Source organism: Thamnophis elegans, chromosome 1 (assembly GCF_009769535.1).
Source record: "Thamnophis elegans isolate rThaEle1 chromosome 1, rThaEle1.pri, whole genome shotgun sequence".
Lineage (NCBI taxonomy): Eukaryota > Metazoa > Chordata > Lepidosauria > Squamata > Colubridae > Thamnophis > Thamnophis elegans.
The window spans coordinates 145,339,624-145,361,757 of NC_045541.1; the positions used below are offsets into that span (position 1 = coordinate 145,339,624).

A 22,134-nucleotide genomic window follows, 5' to 3' on the forward strand; every position below is an offset into this window, starting at 1 on the left:
TTTCTTCTTTCTTTCTTTCTATCTATCTATCTATCTATCTATCTATCTATCTATCCATCTATCCATCTATCATCTATCTACCTACCTACCTACCTACCTACCTACACACACACACACACACACACACACACATATATACTACTGGTTTTGATTAAGGTCACGCTGGAACAACTCTTAATTCTAGACTGCTTTAGCCAGCATTTTTCTTGTTCTTTCTTGCTGCTCCACAGGACAGAACACTTACAATTTCAATACAATTTCATTTATTTCAGAACTAAGAACCAACCAAGTGTAACCTGCCTGAATTCATATGGGCTGTGGGTAACTAAGCTATGTTTATTAGGCCAATGGTGACAGCTCAGGCTTTTGATTCCATAAATAAGATTCAAGTTAAAAAGCTTCCTTCTTTTAAGTTCTCATTTTTGTTGATTGCTTTTGTACTTTCAGATGTCTTTGTTTTGTTTGCACCATCTTTTTATGGTTTAGAGGAAGATTGTGTGTGTGTATGTGTGTGTTTTGGTGCCTTTGAATTAATGTTGACTCTGAGCAACTACATGGACAAGTCCAGACAGTTTCCATGGCAACATTTTGGGGGGGGGGTTGGGGGTGGAGGTTTGCCATTGCCTTTTTTCTAGGGCTTGGAGATAAGGGGACTAGCCTAAAATCATCCAAGCTGGCTTTATGCCCAAGGCATGTCTAGAATGTTTGGTTTTTACTCACTGGTCCATAGTTCCCGAGGGAACATGCACTCCCTGGCATGGCTGAAAACCCTTGGGCTGGTAATGATATTCAGTATCCACGCCTCTATATGTAGGCCTATGTGTGTAAGGTGTAAACCGCTGTTCCTGCTTTTTAGTCGTGGCAGGCAAAACCTTACGTTTATTCTTATCCTCAATAAGAATCGGGTGTAGGACCTTGCCAAACAGATTCTTGTCATTATACGAAGCCACTGCCAGCTTCCACTTCGCCTTAGCTTCCACCTGCCAATTTCGGAGCCATACCATCCGCCTAGCCAAAACAGAGGAGGAAAGAGCCCTGGAGGCTAACTTAGCAGCGTTCAAGGTCGCATGAGCCGAAAACTGGGTTGCAGCAATGACCTTGCTGATGTCCTGCAGCAACCTCATGTCGTGCATGGACACCCTGTCCTGCATCTGCTCTAGCCACATCAATGTGGCATGGTTGAAGAAGGATGCAGAGGAGGCAGCTTTACCCACCCACATCGCCACCAGGAAAGTTTTACACAACGTCAGTTCAGTACGTTTATCCTCCACCTTCAAGTTGTTTGCCACATCACTTGCTACGAGGGCCTCCGGCAGCCACAGGCGCATTCACCAGGGTGGGAAAGGTATCTGGCATTGCCCATTGCTTCTGGATCACATCCAGGAACAGCTTCGGTGCTGGGATCTACTCCTTTCTAGCTGTAAGTTCTGCAAAAAACCTGTTTCCTCGGGTCCTTTTTGGAAGCCGTGGCCTCGAACACTGTCTCCTTCTCCTTCTGCCTGTCAGCTAAAGTCTTAACAGCCGCCGTGCTCTTGGCCTTGAACAGCAAGGAACAAAACAAACTGGGAGGAAACAACCCGCAAAAGCAGGGACATCGGGCGCCAAACCTTCGTCATCAAAAAGCTCCATCTCCTTCTACTCCTCATCCTCTGGGACCGAGACCTCGCTCCTCAATGAAGGAGACACTGCTCTCTGTCCGAGCGAGCAACCGGCTCCTGTACATGCCTACACCTGGCCTCCATCAGTTCCACATCCACCTGGTCAGAGGAACGCCCCTGAAGAGCTATGCCATAGACAATGGCTCGATGAATAAGATTGAATGTTATCAGGCAAATCATTGAATTCACCTGCAGTATAACTGGGGCCTGGCCTGAGTGCCAGTCTTTGTCTTTGTACTGGTCTCTGAACAGGTTCTAAGCATGCAAAAGGCTGGCCATCGCCTTCCTCATCTTCCACCTCCAAGAGAGCTAGCTCTCGGGGACTCCGAGAGCCTGGTTGGAGAGGGTGAGGGGGATAGCGGTGCCACCCTCAAAGACGGTGGGGATCTCATTGAAGAACCAAAGGCCTTCTCCACACCCCCATGTCTGGGCTTCTCAGCATCCCCAACCTCCTTGCCACCCTGCTTGTTAGCACCTTGCCTCACCAACACAGGGGGATCAGCTTGGGAGACCTTCTCTTCCTGGAGCTCTTCTTTGCAGGAGCAGAGATCCCAGAGTTACCTTCACCAGGGAAATCCGCCATCGCTGCCACTGTACTCATCGATCCAGCGGCACAACAGCGGGACAACCAAAGCTGCAACGAGTGCCCCCACAGCCAGCGGCACTCCTCCACGCCTAGGGAGCCTCCAAAACAGCCGTATGGGCTGATTCACACACCAAACCAGCAACAAAAGGTGGAAAACACTTGGGAGCCAAGTAAGTCACCCAGTTCAGGCAGGCAACATCAAGAAATAAAGGAAAAAGACAAACTAAAACAACAAAACAAAACAAAAAAACAATTCACGAGCAAGTGAAAAACAGGTCACTTTTCGGGCAAGATTGAGTCGGAATTGGAATCAAGCAGCAGGGGAGCTGGAGGCATGGTTTCAATTATGACTCAGTCTCTTGATCAAATAAGGATTGAACAACCCACTTCTGGACCGTCCTGCACCATCAGCTGGAGAAGCTATGTAAATATAAAAACTCCAATATTTCCCTTTTGGGCCACATAATAATTTGGAGAGTCAGACTGAGTTGTCATACCATGATATTATTACTATTAAATTCAGATTGCCCTTTAATAGAAAAATAAAGAGGTCTGTAATGTCATAATAAACTGAAGGACTAATCTAATTTGGATTAGGAAAATGTGGTGGGGCAGTGGTTAGAATGCAATATTGCAGGTTAACGCTGCCCATAGCCAGGAATTTGATTCTAACTGGCTCAAGGTTAAGTCAGTCTTCTATCCTTCCAAGGTTGATAAAATGAGGATCTAGATTTGGGGGGGCAGGCAATATGCTGACATTGTAAACAACAGAGGGTGCTGTAACGCATTATGGGACAGTATATAAGTCTAAGTGCTATTGCTATTATTTCTGCTTGAATGTCTGGAAATTATTTATCTCTTGGGTCCTTTATACATTCTAACTTGTCTTTTGTGTTTATAAGGAACTTCTAGGAAAGATCATTCGTAGGTTTAGAGCTAGCTGTCATTGCATTTTAATGATATTTGGTTATTATTTGTTTCTTATGATTTCACAGTAGGATATTTCCCGGGTCTCCAAATATATCCATCTTGTAATAGACTGCTTGTGACAGACAAACAAACTCAATCTGAGCAAAACAGAATTGTCTGGGGCTGGACTTCAGGATTAAGACTAGATTCTTGTTGGGAGTGTACTACTTTCTTTTAGGAAGTAGGTAACATAAGTGGCAATGGAGGCTTGTATCAGTTTTAGTTCCTCTACTCAGAGAGAGGATTTAGTGACATGTGCTGGCAAGTCAAAATTAAATTATTGTAATTACTATAATGTGCTTTTTGTGAGGCAGTCATTGAAGATGTTCCACAAACTGCAACTCGTCCTGAATGTGGCAACACAGGAGGTAAGTGGTACCTTTTAAATGTCCAACATAACTATCATGTTGAAAGAATTTCTTCAGTTGCCAGCTGCTGTCTGAGTCCAATTCAAGATGTTTATAATGGTAAATAAAGTTTAAAAGTTAAAATCTATTTAACACAAGTTTAAATATATTTGACAATGTTTTAAGGTTTCTTTTAAATGTAGTTTTGCTCTTTTAATTATTTAAATTTATTGACTGCCGAACTCCAGTGGACTCTAATCTTTTGAGCTGTTAATGGAAAATTATTATTGGATTCATCCAGGTTAATTAACTTTCATCCAGTGTCCAACCTTTTTTGGGGGGAAGGTTATTGAGAGGGTGGTTGGCATGCAGCTTCAGAGAGCCCTGAATGAAGTGAATTATTTGGAACCTTTCAGTTGAGTTCAGGCTCGGGTATAGCACTGAAACAGCATTGGTCATTTGGAGGGCCTGGGATAGGGTGTTGCAACTGTCTTGCCTTTTCAGGATCTCTCAGCAACTTTCAATACCATTGACCATAGTGTCCTTCTGGACTGGCTCCAGGGATTGGCAGTGGGAGCTCCAAACTACTGTCTTGGAGTGGATCTCCTTTTTTTTAGTGGCTGGTGTCAATTGAAGGCTGTGGGTGTGGAGAGGCTGAGCCCTAGGTCATTGGAAGTGTGGAATACTTCAGGACTCAGGTCTCTCCTCTCTAATATCTATTAAAAATTGCTTTGTGAGACCATCCAGTAGTACAGGATATACTGATAATACCCACTTATATCTCTCTACATTGGGCCAGGCAGATGATACAGTTGTAGTCTGTAGATGATACAGTTGTCTGAGTGCCTAGAGGCTGTAAGTGTCTGAATGGGGGTGAACCAAACTCAGCTCAACCCTGGCAAGATGAAGTGGATTTGTCATTTGTCATTTTTGATACTGGATGGACTTAAACTGATTCACAATACAGGGTCTTGCTGGACTCATGGCTCTGCTTGATGAGCAGATGGCAGCCATAGCTAGGAGGGCCTTTGCACAGATTCATCCTGTGCACCAACTGCATTCTTTCCTGGACCAGCAAGCTATGCTCATGTTTACTAACATCTTAACTATTACAATGTACTTTACATGGGGCTCCACCTCCAGCACTCCTCCTTGCCTCTTAGCGTCCCCCCGCCGCCGCCCCTTGCCTCTTAGCACCCCCCTGCCACCCCTTGCCTCTTAGCACCCCCCTAAGTCATCCCACCGCCCCTCAGGGGGCAGTACCACCCACTTTGGGAACCACTGATTTAGCATATTCTATGACTTTTTAATATCACATTTCCCATTTATCTTAAGCAAAATTACTATTCATTCCTACAATACCTGTAATTACCACTTAAGATAAAAGAAAGGACAAACCCTTGAGCTTTTATCAAAGAGGCAATATAGGGGAACTATAGTAGATTCACAGATAATCACTTCTTTTTTTCTTGCTGCTATTTTAACTAGAACAAGGGGAAAACTAACAAGCCTCCCTCTGTAACCTGGCCCAAAGAAAGTCAGCTTCTCTCCTGTTGCTTTGAAGCAAAGAAAAAAGGAAACATTGGGGGGGAGGGATTCATATCCCATATCCCAACAGAATATAAGAAAATTATATAAAAGTAGATCAAAGTGGAAAAGTTATACAGAGAGAAGGAAACTTTTAAACTGGCATTAAATATACATTAAGAGACAAAAGGCATAACAATGTGTTGAGATAAAATATTACTAGGCTAAGATAGAAAGGGGTGAAAATATAGGAGAGGAAAATGTAAAAATGGAGATATATAGGACAACTGTGTTAGAATATTAAATGTAAAAAAAGAACATAGAAAAAAACAAGAAAAAAGTTTCAAAAGAATTTCAAGTTTTCTTTTAACTTTCTATAGTAAACAACAATAAGACATTCCTTAGCCCTCCATATTTTGAAAGATTTCACTCTCAGGCCTAGTTAAAACCTAAAACTAGTTTCAACCAAATGAACTTATTTCTAACAACAATAAAACAAAAGCAACATGAAGTTATTTTTAATTATTTTAAGGTCATCACTACTAGTTCCTTCACTGTACAACACACATAAGACAGTTCTCAGTAATAGACGTTTCTCGAATATATTGTATTTAATATTTATTTTTAATAAACTTTCACAGAAATGCATTCATCTTTCAAAAAATTTCAAATCAAGTAAGATATTAAAATATGTTTGTTTAATTTGATTGGTAGGAAACAAAATATCTATCAAAAAATAAGATGCTAAATAAATTGTATTTATTCTCATATGGAACAGTCCTTACCAGTCCATTGGTGTGATTACACATGTCCCATAAAGGTATCAGAGCTAATGTAACCCTAGAGCCATCCTCAGCAGGAATCTGGTTTTGTCGAGCCATGACTGAGGAAACTGCCCACCTAACAAGCAAAAAAGAAGTTAGTGACTGTAACTTTTTGTTTTAATACACTTTAAAAAATTTAGATATTTTATATATTAAATGCCATTATGGATTTATTAAAGTCAAACAAATGCAGAATCCTATCTTTTGAAAATCTAGAAAAACAGGCAGCAGATAAAAACAAACAACAGTATATAAAACAGATACTTCAGTATGTTATAAAATTACTAAGAAGAAAATAGAAAATTAGGAATTATTTTTGGGATATGAGAGGCGTAGAAAGACTGTGAATTAACTTTACTTAGAGTGTTATCAATTATGTCACAGTATCTCTCAAAGAAGTCTCACTTATTTTAACCATTTTGCAGAAAATTAAACAGCAACTGCAACAAAAAATGATTTAAGAGAAATTTTAGAAAGGAACATAACAATATATTTTAGAAGAAACCATAAATTAATGCTAATTGGTTAGCTAACAAACTTTGAAGATTAAATACAGATGGCTGCAATAATTATACTCTGTGATTTTTAATGCTAAGTATTATGATGGGACCAGGGATTCATGATTAATAACTTGATTATTGGGGGTAGGGAAGGAATCTGAAAACTTAACAACTTAAGTTTTTAAATAAAAAGGGAAACAAACCTGTAATCATCGTAAGTGAAAGAATCCTTTAATGGCAGTTTGCTGGCATTAGGATGGGTCTGAGAAATAAAAGATTCAGAGGAGAGGTGAACAGGGGGGGGAAAGCAAAACAAAACCCCCACAAAAATCAGTCAGCAGAATTTCATTATTTAGCTGCCTAACAGATCCTAACAAGAGCCAAATGAAGCAGGAGGCGTCCAGCCGTGCTACAGAGGGATCATCATGCTATTATGCTCTCATACATCACTGTCAACTTAATTTGTTGTGCCCAGCAGCCGCCATAAATCTGTTTCTTCATATTTCAAAGACTCAAACTCACAGACAATGGCACACAAGAATTTAAGGTAGACTCCTATCTCCAAACCACTGATGAAAAGTTTTCTGCTCTCAGGGTTTTAATTTTTAACTTGGTCACACTGTGTGAGAGTAAATGTATTTTAAACTACTTTTACTTGTACTGTATTCTGTTTTTTTGGGAAAAAATAAATCAGAGAATAGATATATTTTAGACCAAAGACATGAAAGACACTGAAACTGTTAGTCAAATGGGTAGGTGAAGAACAGGGCTACAGCTATTATCAAACAACACTAATGAGGCAATTACATTTTTTCCTTAGGGTATTGGTCATACTATATATCAGATCAATAGGATAAGAAAATAATCTTAATTATGATGAGACTATGAGGATTTTAACCAACTGACATAAAGATTCTTCATATCTTATATGTTTAAATACATAATATTAAAAATCATAGAATTTTACCAAATACTTAAAAATGTTCCCCCTCTTGAATTATTAAGATCCGTTAAAAAGATTGTTTCAATATTTCAATTACAATTGAATAAGTAGGCTTCAGAAATTATCAAATGAATAGTTATTTATACCAGTGGAAATGAGACTTGCATGGACCTATCTTTGCAACATTGTTAAAGCAAGAAGCTCAACACAGCATGTTTTTTATAGTCTTGATGCATTAGCATCACAAGTGCATGGTAATTTATCATCTCTCACAGTAATGTACTTGCTGGCACTGTGTGCAGGACAGTAGGGGATGAGGTAAAAGTGGCTCAAACCGTAAATCAATTAGAAAACAAAAGCTTGTGCTTAGTGCACAATTTTAGGCAAATTATATATTACAAAAGGCTGCCAATTGGGTGTTATGTCCCAGGTGTCCATTCTCTCTAACCCCTTAAAATTAGCTTTGTGGATGGACTAGCTCTGAAAATCTTGTCTCTCAACTAATTTTCAAATCAGTATTCATTGTACATATAAAATTTCATTGCAAATTTATTTAGTTGTGGCTATTTTAAGAAATAATTATTGCTAAGTTCAGGTGCAGTGGTTAAAGGCACCAAGAGTAGAAACCAGGATGCTATGAGTTCTATTCCTTCTAAACAACAATATGATCTCGAGCCAGTCACTGTCTCTCAGCCCTTGGAAAAAGGAAATGGCTAGCTATTTCCAAAAATAATGCCAAGAAAACTTCGGGAACTTGTTCAGACAGTTATCAGAAGTTGAGGCACAAAATCAACCAAACAAGCTCTGCATAATTTTATTATATCTTCAAGTAAATGAGAATGCTTTCATCAATCATATGGGGGGAGGGGAATCAAAATGAAACATAGGATGAGATGCAAATATATATATATATATATATATAAACACAAGGAAAGCCAGATTTAAGATTAATTTTTGATAAAATCATCAGTTTGCTTCTGTTAGTAAGTAGCTAGTTAACGTCAAAGCTTTAAATACTTTATTTAATAAGATGTATATGCCACTGTTTAGAATGAAACTTCCAAGATACTATAAGACATTTCTAAAATAAAAGTTGATGACGATATTCACATTATTGCTATTATCACCATATAGAAGTAGAGGGAGAATGGCTTATTATATATGCTGTCTTGAATGCTTGAATGAGAGATATAAATTTAGTGAATAAACACGACATCGTGTAACAGTAAAAATCAGGTAACAGCATATACACAACTATAATCAGAACTTAGTTAAAATCATAATATAGGAAAAATCTTAAAATGCTATTTAAAAACCTTAAAAAGAATATGTGTTATTGAAAAAAAATTCACAAACCTGGAAAAAAGAGACAGCAATTAATCTTTTAAAAATAGAAAACATTTATTTTAAAATTAACAATGTAAACTTTTTAATGAACTATACATGTGATAAAATGAGTTTTCAACACAGGCAAACTCACAATTACATTCACTTTTTGTAACTTTCAAGTGAAAAGTCTTCCTATAAACAATTAAATCACGATTTATCTGAAGGATAGATGACTAACATGGCTGTGTCTCCATCTACTGACCGGATGCGTGTAAAGCAGGATCAGAAACTTTTGTCTTAAAAATGCAAAGGGACAATTTTCTCCAAGGAAAATTTTCAGCAATGGTAATTAATCAGATAATTTTACTATATAGAATATAAAAGCATTGACTTTTAAAAGAGTAGCACATGCATTTCTATATTAACAGAATATTTATAAAATCCCTTTCTAATTAAAAAAGGCCATAGAAAATGAAGAAAGAAAAGACATTATTACTTATTACTTATATTTAATTACTTAATTACTTAATATTACTTATGTTTAATCATCTCATTATAGGTAAAAATCTTCATATTAGTGTGGAACAGAGCAGGCTTTTTTTACTTCTGATCAACTAAGGGATTTTAGTTCAAACCATCTCGAAGACTATTCTTCCCAGGTTGTTTGCTACAGACTAGACCAAATTTACAAACAGCAAATTATATTTTTTGGAAAATAGGCAATAACACTGCAATCTAGCAGATGTTTGAGAACTGCACAGGGGACATGGAACAAAGCCTCCAATAAGGTCTAGAAATAAAAATAAAACTCTTTTTGTTCAAGTGCCCATTTCCTAAGCTATTCTGAATCCAAGATATATATCACTGGGTATCAGGCACTGAAATATGCACACATTGACCTTGATAAATGTAATCAAGATTTCAAAGTTCAAATTACATTTTCTCAGTATTCCAATATAAGAGCATAAGTCTAGTTCTATATCTAGTTGAACTATGAAACCCTTGGTGTTGTCTGAATTTGGTTGTTTGCTTGCAGATGTTTCACTATTCAACTACCAAGCTCAGAGAGCACCAAGGGCTCCACATTTGCTCAGAATTTTCTGTGGATAATATACCATCTCACATCAAACTAGATATTAAAAAGGGAATCGATTTTAAAGTTAAAACACCATCCATACAACAAAAAGTTCCCACAATCCATATAGAACTAGTATAACTTTTGGAGTTATTCAAAATCCAAGAAAGAAAGAAAAAAGGATAAGTTGTGCCTGGTGTTCAAAATATATCTGTCTCACAGAGTACTGGAGTAGTATGCAATTGCCAGAGATGTATGCCATAGTTAGCTACCAATGATGTAACTTTCCTTGAACAATTGTAAGATGCTGTCTAGTCAAGACATTTGTAGATACGAAAAATTCAACTCTTATGATCTGTAGATTGCACAAAGAATTTTCTTTTATAATTCTTTTTAGATGTATATAGTTTATTTATATAAATAAATTTAATTATAATTTATATAAACTAATAAATTTATATAGTTCATTTTATATTTCTTTTGTACCTTGCTAGGAGGGAGAAGCAAACTAATCATTTTCATTCCTAGAAATAATGAAATCCAGCAATTAATATTAAATTATTTCATATTTAATTAAGTACCTGTGTTTCCCTGAAAATAAGACCCCATCTTGATTTTTTTGCCACCAAAAAAGACACCAGGTATTCTTTTCGGGGGATGTCATCCACTGACTCACCTCACTTACATACAGCAACCACGGCTTCCTTTTCACTGTCAGTGGCCTTCAGGAACTTCTTCGGCTGGCAAGGCTTTCCTGAAGGCCTCTGCAGCCAAGAACAGAGCTCTAGTTCGATCCAGAGCTCTGTTATCGGCTGCAGAGGCTTTCATAAAAGCCTTGCTGGCCTTGCCAGCTGCAGAAGAAATGGGCTGGCAGGGCAGGTGTTGGGGTGTATGTGGCTTAGCGGCAACTGTCTGAAGGTAAGTAGTAGGCAGCTCCACCACCACCCATTCCTACTCTAGCTTAATTTTTACCGTGTATCCTGGAGTGGGCGGGCTCTTAGTTAGGGCTTATTTTGCAGGGGGTAGGGCTTATATTGGGCGCACATGTAAAAATCAAGATAGGACTTACTTTTGGAATAAGTCATATTTTCAGGGAAACACGGTATTTAGTTCTATTGTAAATGGAAAACAAGAGTGGCCATCCAGATCAGAATGCAAACCCTATTTTGAATATAATTTGAAATTACTTTAGGGGCAAAGATGTGTCTCAATAAGATTATCTCAATTCCAGAAAATAAGTGAGAAATATAAACTATGATTTATAAGATTGATATTACCAAATCCAAAACAGTACCAACAAAGTGTAAATGTCCATTATTACATTTTAAGACAACTGATGTTTAATTTTAAATAGTATACAGCATATTAAATATAGAGGAAATAAAGTTCCATAGATTAATACAATATTATTAAAGCCTTCTGCATTTTTTTCTGAGAATCTCTAGAGAGGTACTTGCACATTTCTAGCAATCTATCTTTCTCCTAATATATCACAGGAAATACTCCTAATACAAAATTATACTGTCTCACAGTAAATTTATTTTGTATTTTTGAAAATGCAGTATTTTTAACATGTGTTAGCATATCTTAGCTGAAAAGATCAAGAGAAAAATACTCTGATTAAAAAAATTGATTTAGCATGCAGTTTCACTTCACAGTCCCTCTGTAAAAATAAAATCTCCCTAACAAACTCTTAATAAAACCTGTCAATATATCTAGAAAGAAAAATGACACAAATGCATTAAGTATTAAATACCCTTGGAAAAAGTCACATATTCCATGAATTTTTGATGTACTATCTTGACGTTAATGTAAAACCTTGATCTTTATAATTGACAGATATTTAATAAAGTATAGTATATGGCTGCTGCATAGCATGCAAATTTTTCAGGTTGATCAAAAGGAGATAGACACTTATTCAAATGAAGCAACCTGTTGATAAATGGCGAAACTCAGATTAAGTTTGTATAGTCTTAGTTTAAGGAATAATATGCCCATTTTATTTTGGATAACTCTAAATACATGATAAAATTATGCTGCATTTTTAAAATGTGCCAGTAAGAATATTATGGCAATTGTTTAGCTAATAAGCATACGCTACAATGTTTCAGATTAGCAATAAAACTACTTAAATGGCTATTTATAAATAAAACTGTTTTGGAAACAAGCTATTTAAATCTCATAGGATAATAAAAATGGTGAACCAGGATTCTCAGATATGCAGTAAAGTGCATTTATTCAGAAATCCATGCAGAGTTCAAAAAAGCTTTTTCTCAATTTGTATATATATGACAGTGTTCTCAAAAGTAATAGTTTCAAAATGGATATTCCGTTTTTGTTAATTGCCTGGAAAATTGACTCACCTCTATGCTTAAGACCGTATTCAGATTATAATTAAAGAGCAAAGTCCAACTTTTCTGTTATTAATGGGAATTTGACCCTAGCACCAGCACAACCACAACAGTGTGTATGTTGTGTATCTGTGTGACACACACACAAACACACTCGGAAAAATCACAGAATATATATTAATATATTTATATTAATATTTAGAAATATTTAGAAGGGACTTGGGAAATCAAATACTCTGCTCAGTGCAAGAATTCATTATTATAATACTCCAAAAGAAAACCTTGTAGCTTGCTGTTTATTTCCTGCCAAAAAAAAAAAAAAAATCCACTAAGTCCTAAGGCAACCTGTTGAATAGTTCTCACCTTTAGACAATTTTTGTTCATTCCCAATGAATATCTAATTTAAACCTATTTTTTTTTGTATTTTGGAAAACTCTGAATAATTCTTCCTCAACTTCTATATAATAGTCCTTCACATGCTCAAAGACAACTATTATATTTATCTGTAATTGTGAAAGTACTTTAAACACTTATATGTCAACAAAGAAAAATGTTTTATTAGATTGAACACTCCAATTATGGCACATTTTCCTCATCTTAATCATAAATTCTTGCATTTATACTGGCATTTCTATAATTGTCTTATTTTGATGTAATTAATTTCTGGTGCTAGAAAAACTGGCTGACACTTGTTAACAGACAGGACCAGGAATATACCTCACCTGCAAGGAAACAACAGAGCAGGAACAGACAACCAGAGAGAGACATCCCTCAAGTAACCTAAATCCAAGAATGAAACACTTTAAATGTAACTACCAGCACCTTGAAATGAACCTGGAAGCATACTGGCAATCAAAGCAAACTTGCCGAGCAGAAGTGCCACATGCGCCAAACAATGTTCCTGTTTCTTTACTTCTTGGTTGATGTAAAACCAAAGATAGTCGATTCAGTTTTATATTTGTCCATTCTTTGAAGGGCAATATTTCAGCAAAATGTTAGCAAATTTCCTGATAGGGCTATGTTGGTAAGAGTTTATCATCCAATAGACATCAAGAAAATTCACAACAATACTTTATCCCTCTTCAAAAGAACTGCAGTTTACTTCAGTACAGAATCATTCTCAATTTTCCATCTGGACAGGAAATTCTGGACACCATCAACATCACTATTTTGGTTCATTCCTCTGGTTTTTCTATTAGCATGCTCAGTAAACTTTTCACTCAGGCACATTTTAAAATCAAGTGAAATTATTAGTGAATGTTGCTCAATAATTTACATGCTTTTTGGCATGACAGCCATGTGTGAATTGTCATGGGTAGGCTAGAACATTTACACTGTTTAAGGTTACCACTGTTAAGACAAAACAGTGACAGTGCTCCAGTTAAGGAGAGTGAAAAAGAGGAATTTGTAGTTATTTTTTATTATGATAAGCATGTGCCACATCAAGTCAGATTGTTTAGGCCAAAAGTATAAAAGACAACTTATTTCTAATTTAGTTAAATTACTATTTTAAGTCCCTTAAGCAGTTTAATAATGCTCAAAATATGCATCTTCTTTTATTATTTCACCCCAGATTTATCAGATTTCTATTGTGCTTTATTTTTATTGAACATTCATAACTGCTGTTGCATCTAGGAGAAAAAACATTAAATCCCAACAATACACTATGTGTTTCTGTGGAATAATATGATTAACTATTGAGGCACGGAATCTTGAACTACAGTTTACATCTCAGTGGACAGGGTTACTTTCTGGAATGCAACTTAATGTGAGAAATATATACTGTTATTTTGTTTTAGCTGCCAAAATGAAAGCTCATTGGAATCTGTGGCCAGGAGAGGGGTTAAAAACCTCATCTTTTAAAGAAGAGTCTCAATAGACCTTAGTGTTTTGTAGTCAACATAATATTTCTCCCCAGTGTGGTTTAAAAATGTGCAAAAACAATTTCATCTAATATTGGCATATATAGCTTTGAAGCATAGTTTTCAGTCAAAGTATTCAGGGAGATGATTTTAATGGAATTGTAAGTCATTAAGAGCATCAAAAATAAATTAAAAGTAGTTAAGTTGGCAAGCAGGGTCCAAAATACAGAAAATAATGGTTTCCCAAATGACAAGTTTTATGATTTTCAAAATGGAAAATTCTTATTCAACCAATGAACTTTTCCTATTGATACAGAAAAGGGACTTAACAGATGAGGTTGGGAATGCACCATGAAATGCAAAATCCAATAAAAGACTTAACAAAATAGATTTAGTTTTTGGCATGGAAAAAATTCATTGTCAAACAGCATTTTATCTACAATTGAAGAAGCAAAATCAGAGAACCAGAGATTTCAGCTGAACTCACTCATCTAACGCTTCCTTTAATGTTGTGCTTAAAATTCCAAGCTCCCCAAGATTCTCTGAGTATGCTAACGATTGACTACCTTTGTACTCTTCAACAATCAATTTACTCCTGCCACTATCATAGTAAACAGAAAATTTAAAACATCTGTGGCAAGCTAAAAAATGTAAAATAAAATTTCCTAACAGATGAATAAAACAAAGAAAATCCTAAACGATTTAAAGCACTCTCCAGGACAGCTGTCTTCAATGTGGGATGTACTCAAGGATGTACCCAATGTTTTCTGAGCTACACTTCTGTTACTTAACAAAAGAAAAGACAATCACTTTCTTTAGTACTCTGTTTTCATCACTAAATATCTGTAATCACTAGGACATCTTACCCATATTTAAACAAATTTCCTTTCTATCTTTCAGTTCTAATTCTACTATCTAGAACAGCAGCCCCCAACCTTTTGGCCACCAGAGACCAGTTCTATGGAGGGGTTTTTCCGTGGACCAGAGGGGGCATGGCTTTGTGAGCTGCCTGCATCATGCAAATGGGGCCTCACTTGTTTGCACGGACCGGTTTCTGGCATGCTGTGCATGGACTGGTGTCAGTCTATGGTTGGGGACCTCTGCTCTAGAATAATATAAAATAGCTCTTATCAGTATTCTCATCTTCAAGATATGCTTTTCAGCTGTTCCTCATTCAGGTAGTTCTTGACTTACAACCATAACTGTGACTAGAATTTCTGTTGCAAGACAATCATTAAGGAAGTCACACCCAATTATGCAATTCTTTTGCTGGTCACTAAGCAAATTCGGCTTTATCCATTGACTTTGCTTGTCAGAGGTCTGTTGGAAAGGTTGCAAATGGCAATCACATGATCCAGATATAGGAGATAGCAGGCTGAGAGCGGAGTCATTGTACTCCCACAAAAGACGCAAATCCACACATACCTCCCCCATTAATTCCACTTACCCTTATCTAGCATTAATTTGGCTTGACCATTAGTAAAACAATCTTGCATATAGATAGCACTATAGGTAGTGCTTTGAACTGAACTCCGGTTCCTAATTACTTGCGCCTGACATCGGGATACTGCAACCAACATTAATACATGCAGGTTTCCAAGCATCTTAATCCTGATCACATGACCCCACGGATACTGCAATAGTCAGTAAGCCACAAGCAACACTTCCAGTGTTGCCTTAACTGCAAATTGTCACTAAACAAAAGTTCATAAGCCATGGACTACCTATATTCTATTTTATTCTATTCTCCCAATCCAGTGTTCCATCATTCTATTTTACTGTATTTTTTATATCGAAGATTTATAATTTAGGTATCATATTTAGTTCTTCCTTTCCCCATGTTTGCTCTTTTGTTGAACGGTTATCTTTTCATTCCTTTCTTCCATCTGACAGTTGAAAAAGTTTTCATTCTCTTATCATTTATACATTGATGAATGTATTGTTCCTCTACCTTTTTTCTTTTTGACATTCTTGTCCCTCCTCCTCTTCTTCTTTGCAGCAATTCAAACAACATTGGTATTTTAATTTACTACAGCATGTTATTTTCTGGGATGTTATTCTTGGGATTAGAAAACAATACATCTGGAAATATGTTATTAAAAATATGAAAGACCTTCTATTATTCAATATTTTGTTGCATTCTCTTTTCATTCTGGCAGAAAATAGGCACAACTGGGAGGCTGTAGCTCTGCTTTTATATACTAAAGTGCACACAATGATAATATAAGGCAGGAGTTTTTCCTTCCATAAAGCTACAATATGCCCACGTGCAGAGAAAGTTAAAACAGGAACCCAAAATCTCTGTATTCAAAGAATCTTCACTGTATATATCTATGAACTGTATGGCTCCCTCTTGTGTTTATTTTATCATATTTCAATGTTCAAAAAACTAAGCATTATGCAATGAACATGTGTTCTGTTCACTTTGCTGTATATAATTTGTGCTCATTAAAAGGTAATGGCAGCAACACATAAGCATTTAAAAATGGGGAAAGAATTATAAATATGTACAAACTGAAAATCCTCCAGGTTAAGTTTTAAACAAGCATATTACCTATTTTTTCTGTTTTTCTTGAAATTTAAGCTTAAGATGCTTTGTCAATTGCCTTATGTCTATTTTAGGAATTAGATTACACTTCTGGTTCTTTGCTAATAGCAACAGCTATTTTTGAATATATAAACTTGTACAAGAGATGAAGAAGAAACAGCATCCCTGTTTTCAAGTGCACTCAGAATAATTGCAGTCTAAAAGTGCTTAGAAATAACATCTTGAAAATTTACTCCTACTGCTTTCATCAAGAGACTGTACTATTGATTAACAATCAAATATGTGATAATAAACTTTTGTATTGTTTGTAAACCAACAAGCACACTGGTGCGATATACAGAGCTAGACAACAGGAACTAGATTTTAGATTCAACTATATTATAGAAACATCACAGGGCAAATCTGGTTTACATAAGTCTTAAACATACATACATCACAAAGATGTAGGAACCTTGTTACCCTTTTAAATCATTTCACCTTCCAATCAAGTACAATATTATTATTAAAATATGAGGCAACATTATATAGTGAATAATGACTATCCACTATCCACTGATGTTTCTAACAGCACTTTTATAAACATGTCAGCATTATTATCTCTCATAGTGAAAGGCAGGAGGAGAATGACTTACCTGAACCTATCTAAGAGACTTTTTGATTTGTAGTCTTTTGGCTACCAAAAGCAGTCTGGACTCTAGTTAACTATACTATACGTCCTCTTCTAGAAAGTCATGCTAATCGCCCACTATATACCTATGAATCAGTTTTTCATTTTCATTTAGTAATTAACATTCCATGTGAATCATGTCAGCTTGTGTTTTAAATTATTTTTAAATATTTATTTCTTCAAACATCCTTCTTAAAATCAGCTATTTTCTCAGTTTTTACTACATTCTCTACTGTGCTATCCATTAGAGGGAATAATATTTAATTGAATCTAACTCAGTCATTGTAAGTCAATTTTATGGTATAATGATAGTCTACCCAACAGTAATATAACAACAGATCAAGTTACTATACCATAAAGCTTGTGATACTACTATTGACTTGAAACAATTTTAGATAGAACACACATTTTTAAAAGTTCTTCTGAAAGAATACAGACACTCTATTGTTCCCTCAAAATGCATCTTTCACTTTGGAATGCTGGCATGCTAATGATCACACTTGTCTACTTTTAAATGTCAGTATTACACATAAGATATAATCTGGATATCATGTCACTTTGTGGCACACTTTATTAACTTTGCACTAGGATAGCATATGGCAGACATACTTTTTTTTTTAAAAAAAACCCCATCATTTCAAACAACATTAAAAGCCTTGCCTCGTAAAGTGTTGCCAGCTTTCTTTTTTAAAATGCTGGAGCTTATCTATGACATTGGCGTCTCATTAATATAGCGCCTTCTGTTCTAAAGGGAGGAAACTTGAATCTTTCAGCCTTCATCGTTCTATCACAATATCTTACAATTTGTCCAGGCATGTTTTGAACTGCCCAACTAAAAAAATGTCACCAGTATACTGCAATTTTAGAGCAACTAGATATATTAAGCAAATAAACTAAAGACTGACTTCACATAAAAAGAAACATTAAAATAAGTTATTTTAGAAAAGAATAAAAAAATATTGTCACTTTAAAATTATTGTCACTAATCAGAATACTTTAAAATGAAATTTTGTTGCATTCAGCTCTCAAAAGATAGCCATTATGCATCCCCTCCCCCCCCCCCCACACACGTATATGTGAAAAAAGGAATCCTGCAAGTGTACAAGATGGATGGCATATGGAACAAATCTGTTACAGAATCTAGTAGTCCTGCTGTAGATACTTTGAAACCTCTTCCCAGAAGGGAGAAACAGACTGTGAAGTGGGTGTATGCAGGTCTCTAACAATGCTTCGAGCTCTAAGCACATAGTGCTTTTAAGCAGTATCCTGAATAACGGGAAGCGAGCTTCCTATAATCTTTTCAGCTGTCCTTCCCACTCTCTGTATGGACCTTCTATATGGGGCATGCTACCACCAAATCAAACAGTGATTCAGTTTGTTAAAAACGGTCTCAATCGTGCCTCTGTAAAAAGTGGCCAGGGCAGAAAGAGAAAGATGTGCTCTCCTCATCCAATGCAGGAAATGCAAACGCTGGTTTGCACGCTTCACTAAAGATAACATATTTTTTATATTGTCTGGAAAAAAAATGAACATAGTTTTAAAAGCAATCTGGGACTACTTTGTCTAATCTAATTTCCAAAATGTTTTTATGATAATACTAGCACTAGGTACAAATCTTTCATTTTAAAATATTAAAAATGTTCAAAACTGTTGTAAATTGACGTTGTAATTCAATAAAGGCAGGCAGGAAGTAGAATATATTTCAACAGAGATTTTATTTAATTAAACAACAGTGTTGAAAGATTTTACTGTTTACTACGGAAACTTCACATTTTACTATATGATATACCCATTTCTATGTAGGAAATATTCTTTTCAATAAAAGCTTACTGCACACTGAATAGTTATCTAAGAAGATATTGGTTGATTTAAGGTGTCCCAAAATCAAATCTAATAAAATGTTTTGTCACTATGTTAAACTTTGAGAATATTTTCTTGTCTTTGCAATATAAAGCCTTAGTAACTATGGACACCTACACAAAAGTTGTGGAAAAAGCTAGTTACAGTACAGGGAACAAATGGCTAGAAGCAGAAGCATTTAGAAGAAAATTGTACTGTGAATTAAAAGGACATGATGCCATGATACCAATTTATCAATGAAAATATATTCTCCTGTACTGCACTAACTTGCCTGTAAACATGCTCCTGTCAAAAATCTTTGCATGTACTCAATCTATAGTTTTATGTTAAGTAGAAGAACTTAGGGTTAAATTTTATCTCTACAAACACTTAATTGTATAAGAGGTTCAATGGATTAAGTTGTAATATTTTACACATGGAGTTAACAAAAAGGCCACAAATACAAAGAATCATAACAATGCTTCCCTTTATGGATCCCACACACACACAAAATGATGGAATAATAAAGTACAATGTACTTATCTACATCATCCAGCTCCCAAGATCCTGCCCAATTGGTGTATTTTTATTCATAAAATAGTTTTGATTACAAAGTAAAGTTCATTATGTGCATCATTTTATAGTGAATTTATTTTTCAAAAATTCATCTCCTAAATATTTCCTGTGTCCCGTCCCGTCCCCTCCCCCTTTGAGTCAGTCTTAATTCCTGGTAAATATATATGGATAATGCAATTAATTGTCAACAAATTTTGTGAAATGATTTGCTACTTTTCCCTGAGAGTAAGAGCAAATGGTCCAGCTAGTTTTATGCCTAAGGCTTCTAGTCCAGTGCCTTTAACCATTGCACTGAACTGGCTCTTTTAATAAAGCTCTTTTTAAAATATATTTTTTTCTATCTCTTATAAAATTTCACAGTATCTTTTTAAATAATTAATAATGTCTTACTTTCATTTTTTCCTCTACCTATTGCTACCTCTATCTTTAACAAGATTTTGCTTTGTTTAATATTATTCCCTCCTTCCTAGCATAAGAAAGTTCTCTTAATAATCAGTTAATTAGACCTTTGGACTATTCCAGCTATTGCCAACTTTCAAATCAGCTAGGGCAGACAAGGACAGTCTTGTCAATCATCTACTTCTCTACACAGCTTTACTTATCTTCCTCTCTTCTATGAACTTTAGATCAAAAGTCTTTTTTGTCTACAATACTTAGATCATAACCACCTATCTGCTGAACAATGACAGCTCAGAAAGTCTCAGACCTTCCCTCCAAGCTCTGTCCCTTTTGCCGATGTAAAACAACATTTCTCCTCCTAATGGATAGTATTTTTTTCTTTAATTCTCTTAACCTCACCACATCATGCTGCATGCCATCAAAAAGTATAATGAAATATGGGATTCATTTGTACAAAATAGAATAAATAAAAAGCATGATAGATATCAGAGGGGCACTAAGACGCTGAGCTTTTGATAGAAAGGCCGGCAGTTCGGCAGTTCGAATTCCTAGCGCTACGTAAGAGAGTGAGCTCCCGTTACTTGTTCCAGCTTCTGCCAACATAGCAGTTCGAAAGCATGTAAAAATGCAAGTAGAAAAATAGGCACCACCCTTGGTGGGAAGGTAACCGTATTCCGTGCGCCTTCGGCATTTAGTCATGCCGGCCACATGACCATGGAGACGTCTTCGGACAGCGCTAGCTCTTTGGCTTTGAAACGGAGATGAGCACTGCCCGCTAGTAGAGAACGACTAGCATATATGTGCAAGGAGAACCTTTATCTTTACTTTATGATAGATATATAAGATAGGTATATCATAATATTTGCATTAGATAATTATATAGAGAATTGTAATTTTTACTGTTGTAACATTATATGTTCTGTATTTTAATTTATTGTATTTTTCTTCGCTTTGAACCGTTTATTATTTTTTGATAATGTAATATTTTTTGTGTTTTGTTCCTTTTTATTATTTGAAAAGCATTTAATTTTTTTTATAAAAAGTTCTATATAAAGGTATGAATTTATATGATCTTGAAACCTCTAATAGCAAAGGACATAGTATTGAACATGACAAAAAATTTCTGCTAAAACATAAGAATGTATTAAAAAAACAAGCACTACAAACAATGTGAATTGTTTTCTGCACTATTCAAAACTAATACAAAAAGGAACCTTTTAAATGTATTTACATGCTTTTAATGCACATAATTCATATATACTGCAATTTGTTTTATCCTCTTACCTGTACAACTTTGTAGAAATAGGCATACTGTCGGGCAGTATTTTTATACTGGCTAAAAATATCGTGTATGGCCTGAGTTGACTGAAGATATTCAACTTCAACTTCCTCAAAGTAAAGAGCAGTATTATATTCATTTGGGAGAGTCTGGATATAAGGTAGCCAGAAGGAATTAGGGTTGTGTCGTTCACAGAGAAGATGAAAAGCTAATGTGATATTGCCCATAGCTTGAAGAATTCGATCTTGAGAATATAGAGAACCTTAAAAAGAAAAAAACCCTGTAAGAAAATCTTAGTCCTTCTAAAATTAAGGGGAAAAAATTTAACAATTATCTACATTATACCAGAATGTATTTATCTCCTATCATAGGAGGTAGATACGCAAGACAATAATTTAAATATATATCATATTAACTATTAAGGAGGAAAGTTCTGTGATGAAAAAAATACAGAGGTAACTTTTGTAAAAAAAAAAAAAAAATTACCAGTATGGTTCTTTATTATTCCTAAATCTTCTAATATAGCATAACTTTAAATCCACTGACACAATTTAGGTTTGTGGGATTATCTTCATTATATTATTTCATTGATTTTTTTTTCTGATATGAACACAATAAATTGTAGTGATATGACTCAGACAAACATTTATAATTAAGAATACTCAAACATTTATCAAATTTAGGAATTTTGCTAAAATAGAAATCTTAACACAAATAACTATTCATAATTTCTACAGGTTCCCTACATCATTACTTAAAAACAGACATTTAATTATTACTACTGTTAAATAGATGGTTGTCTATTAATTCTGAGAACTTACAGCATTGTTCCATAGAAAACATCATATAAATACA

The 22,134-nt window shown here is 35.3% G+C and overlaps 1 protein-coding gene across 1 annotated transcript in view; it reads right to left on the bottom strand.

The window, feature by feature from the left end:
* The window catches only part of SETD3 (SET domain containing 3, actin histidine methyltransferase), a 56,905-nt gene that overhangs the window by 11,930 nt on the left and 22,841 nt on the right, over positions 1-22,134 (bottom strand). The window contains exons 6-8 of the mRNA XM_032234083.1: positions 21,285-21,541; positions 6,615-6,673; positions 5,873-5,987 (exon numbers count right to left, since the gene is read on the bottom strand). Coding sequence (XP_032089974.1) covers positions 5,873-5,987; positions 6,615-6,673; positions 21,285-21,541 — 431 coding nt within the window. The remainder of the gene's footprint in view (positions 1-5,872; positions 5,988-6,614; positions 6,674-21,284; positions 21,542-22,134) is intronic.